The sequence below is a fragment of the Phodopus roborovskii genome, unplaced genomic scaffold, assembly GCF_943737965.1.
Source record: "Phodopus roborovskii unplaced genomic scaffold, PHOROB, whole genome shotgun sequence".
Taxonomy (NCBI): Eukaryota; Metazoa; Chordata; class Mammalia; order Rodentia; family Cricetidae; genus Phodopus; species Phodopus roborovskii.
In genome coordinates, this window is record NW_026126459.1 from 29,046,072 (window position 1) to 29,049,665 (window position 3,594).

Here is a 3,594-nt window from a genome sequence, read left to right on the forward strand (position 1 = left end):
CTTTTTCCAATTCTTGTTTATTTATATAAAAAATGTTTGTTTATAGAAAGTTGCCTTTGTTGCAAAAGAATTGACTTTTTGGGTCCATAAAAAATTGCAGAAATTTTAATGATTGATCTACTAATAACATTTGGGTTCTTTGCTGACCCTGCAGAATTCAGGGTAGAGGCTGTGAACTATTCCTGCAATCAAGAGAAAAGAGGCTTTCTGTGCAAGAAGCAGACATGTCTTACTATTATGAAAAGCTTTTGTTATTAAAAATCTTAAAGTCCATATTTTCTAGTTCTATAATGCAGCTTAAAGTATAGGATGTTATAAAGGAAGACAATGTTTATTTTTAGTATATACTAGAAATTTATGAAAGCTAGAAATTTAAACTCAGTGATTAGTCATTTTGTAGATAAAAAAACTTGAATACAAGAATGTATTATTTTTAACCAATGATGCTTTAGTAATGTAGCATTTTTCAAATTTATGTGCTGTGTCATAATTCTTTTTTTAGCTTAATTTGAACTGTTTCTTTTTTATAATAATGGTTTTTATTTAAAATTGAAACAAGCTTGTTTTACATGTCAATCCCAGTTACCTCACCCTCCACTCTTCCCCTGCCTCCCCAACCCCAATCCCATCTCCTTTCTGCTCCTCAGAGAGGGTGAAGCCTTCCATGAGGGATCTTCAAAGTCTGTCATATCATTTGGGGCAGGGCCCAGGCCCTCCTCCAATGTGTTTAGGCTGAGAAAGTATCCCTCCATGTGAAATGGGCTCTAAAAGTTCAATCATATACTAGGGATAAATACTGATCCACTACCAGAGGCCCCATAGACTGCCCAGTCCTCCCAACTGACACCACATTCAGGGAATCTGGGTCAGTCCTATGCTGGTTTCCCAGCTATCAGACTGGAGTCTATGAGCTCCCCCTTGTTCAGGTCAGCTGTTTGTGTGGGTTTCTCCAGCCTGGTCTTGACCCCTTTGCTCATTACTACCTCCCTCTCTGTAACTGGATTCCAGTTCAGCTACTGTTTAGCTGTGGGTGTTTGCTTCTGCTTCCATTAGCTACTGTGTGAAAGCTCTAGGATGGCATATAAGGTAGTCATCAATCTCATTATCAGGGAAAGGCACTTAAAGTAGCCTCTCCACTATTGCTTAGATTATTAGTTGGGGTCATTTTTGTAGATCTCTGGACATTTCCCTAGTGCCAGATTTCTCTTTAAACCTACAATGGCTCCCTCTATTATAGTATCTCTTTTCTTGCTCTCCTCTATTCTTCCCCTGACTCAATCTTCCTGCTCCCTCATGTCCTCCTCTCCCCTCCTCTTCTCCCCTTCTCTTTCCCCTAACTCCCTATCCCCTCCCTCCATGCTCTCAATTTTCTCAGGAGATCTTGTCCCTTTCCCCTTCTCAGGGGGACAATGTATGTCTCTCTTAGGGTCCTTGTTTCCTAGCCTTTCTACTAGTATGGATTGTAGGCTGATGATCCTTTGCTCTATGTCTAAAATCCATATATGAGGAGTGAGTACATACCATGTTTGTCTTTTTGTGACTTGGCTACCTCATTCAGGGTGGTTTCTTCTAGTTCCATCCATTTGCCTCTGAATTTCAAGATTCCATTTTTTTTTTTTATTTTTCCACTGAATAGTATTCCATTGTGTAAATGTCCCACATTTTCTCCATCCATTCTTCAGTTGAGGGGCATTTAGAAAACCATCTATAATTCTAATCATGAATTTCCATGTTCATTCTGCCATTTAAAGAAATCAAAGGAAGTATTGAAATACTAGCAATATAGTACATTTTAAAACATTTTACTGTAAGATAGTTTATCAACCAATATCAAGCTAAGTTTGACTTTGACTCTACTAAAAAAAAAAAAAAATGGAACAAAAACATGACCTCATTGACCTATGCTTTACAGGTGTGGCCCACACGAGTAATCCCATGAGTCAACAGTTTGTTGTGGAGGAGAATGCCTTTCCTGTACTTATTCAATTACTAAGAACTCACCCTTCAGTTAACATTAAGGTATGAATTAAAGTTTTAAGTGTTTTCTGAAATATTAAATGTAACATATACAACAGTTTTAGGAATAATTTGTATCCTATGTAGGTTTGCCAAGCACAATAATTTACTTTTAAAACAAAATTCTAAAAGTTTTAAGTAGAAAATATTGATGTGTAAATATTAATTTCTTCTGATAGGAAATGAAAGTCTTATGCACTTACTCTTTGATTATTTTTCCTTAGCCTTTCATTGTGTATTCACAGAAACTTCCCACTTTCTCCGTGACTCTTAACACTGGGTAGGAATAATGGCACTGCTTCTCAAGAACAAGGAAACACAAATCAAAATAGCATGGGGTGGCTGTCAGCCAGTGTTCTCAAGGCAGGATTACAAGGAATTACTCTGCATTCTTTGAGAGTTATTCTCTCTTTCTCCCACTAGTAAAATGCCTTTAATATGCCAGCATCAATTCAAACCTTTTTACCAAAGCTACAGAAATTTAGGAATTGTATCAGTGGCTAAGCAGGAAATTATAATAAACAAAAAACACATTTTCATATCATAATTTTCCAGGGGCTCTGTTAGTGATGAAGAAACAGAAAAGTATAGAATAAGTTGTTGGTGAATAGTAACATTTCCTTTTATAGATATATTATTAAAAGAATATCATAAGTTATTTGGCTTTTCAGGATATGATAAGAAATAGAAAAAATACAAGAGATTAACATGCTAGGGGATAGTAATATTTCCTTTTACAAACACATTACCAGAAAAGATATCATAAGATTCTTGGCTGCTCAGGAGACAAAAATGGGGAAATAAAGGGAAGCATAAGTTACAAATCACTTTTGGTTTGAATTACAAATAAAATTACGTAGACTTTTAAGGTATAACTATATTTCATCAGACCATGGAAATGCCACGTAAAATACATTTACATTTAAATGTATTTTCATGGACAAACTTTTATTTTATCCATGTATAATTCAATTTATCGTTCAATGGTGTTAAACTATAACATAAATATACTTTGTCATTTTCCTAAAAATTAAACTCTATAGTGGATATAATAATTCAAATTCTAAATATTTTTTTCATAGAAAGACACAGTATAGCACTTTCTAATACTGCCTGTCAAGTTCAGCAATGTACGTAGTTTATCTTCCTATTGGAAGAGAGATCCAAGTTAAATTATTCCAAAAACTAGAAGAAAAAGATTATTCCTTGATTTTACTTTTTATAAAACTTGGTTAAATTCTTAGGCAGTCCCTTACAGTTTGCTGAGGTCATTAGCAACTTGAAAAAGCCTTTGAACCCATGTTAGTAAACATTTTAAAATTATGTTTAGATGTAGAAGGGATACAATTACATATGTAAGGTTTTGACAGTACCTCTGTACATGTCTTGCTGTCCCTAGGACACCCCCCTCCCTGTGCCCTCAGGAGATATGTAATGATATCTGGTCACAGAGGAAATGGGTATTTCCTGGCCATTAAAATCTATGAGGGACAGCCCTCCAGAAGCCTGGTTACTCTAACAGTAATCAAAGAATTATAGTCAACACATTATGCTTTAAAACACTTTATAATCATATTT

General features: G+C 35.1%; 1 protein-coding gene across 1 annotated transcript in view; it reads left to right on the forward strand.

The window, feature by feature from the left end:
* The window catches only part of Ankar (ankyrin and armadillo repeat containing), a 48,576-nt gene that overhangs the window by 33,091 nt on the left and 11,891 nt on the right, over positions 1–3,594 (forward strand). The window contains exon 16 of the mRNA XM_051190165.1: positions 1,913–2,019. Coding sequence (XP_051046122.1) covers positions 1,913–2,019 — 107 coding nt within the window. The remainder of the gene's footprint in view (positions 1–1,912; positions 2,020–3,594) is intronic.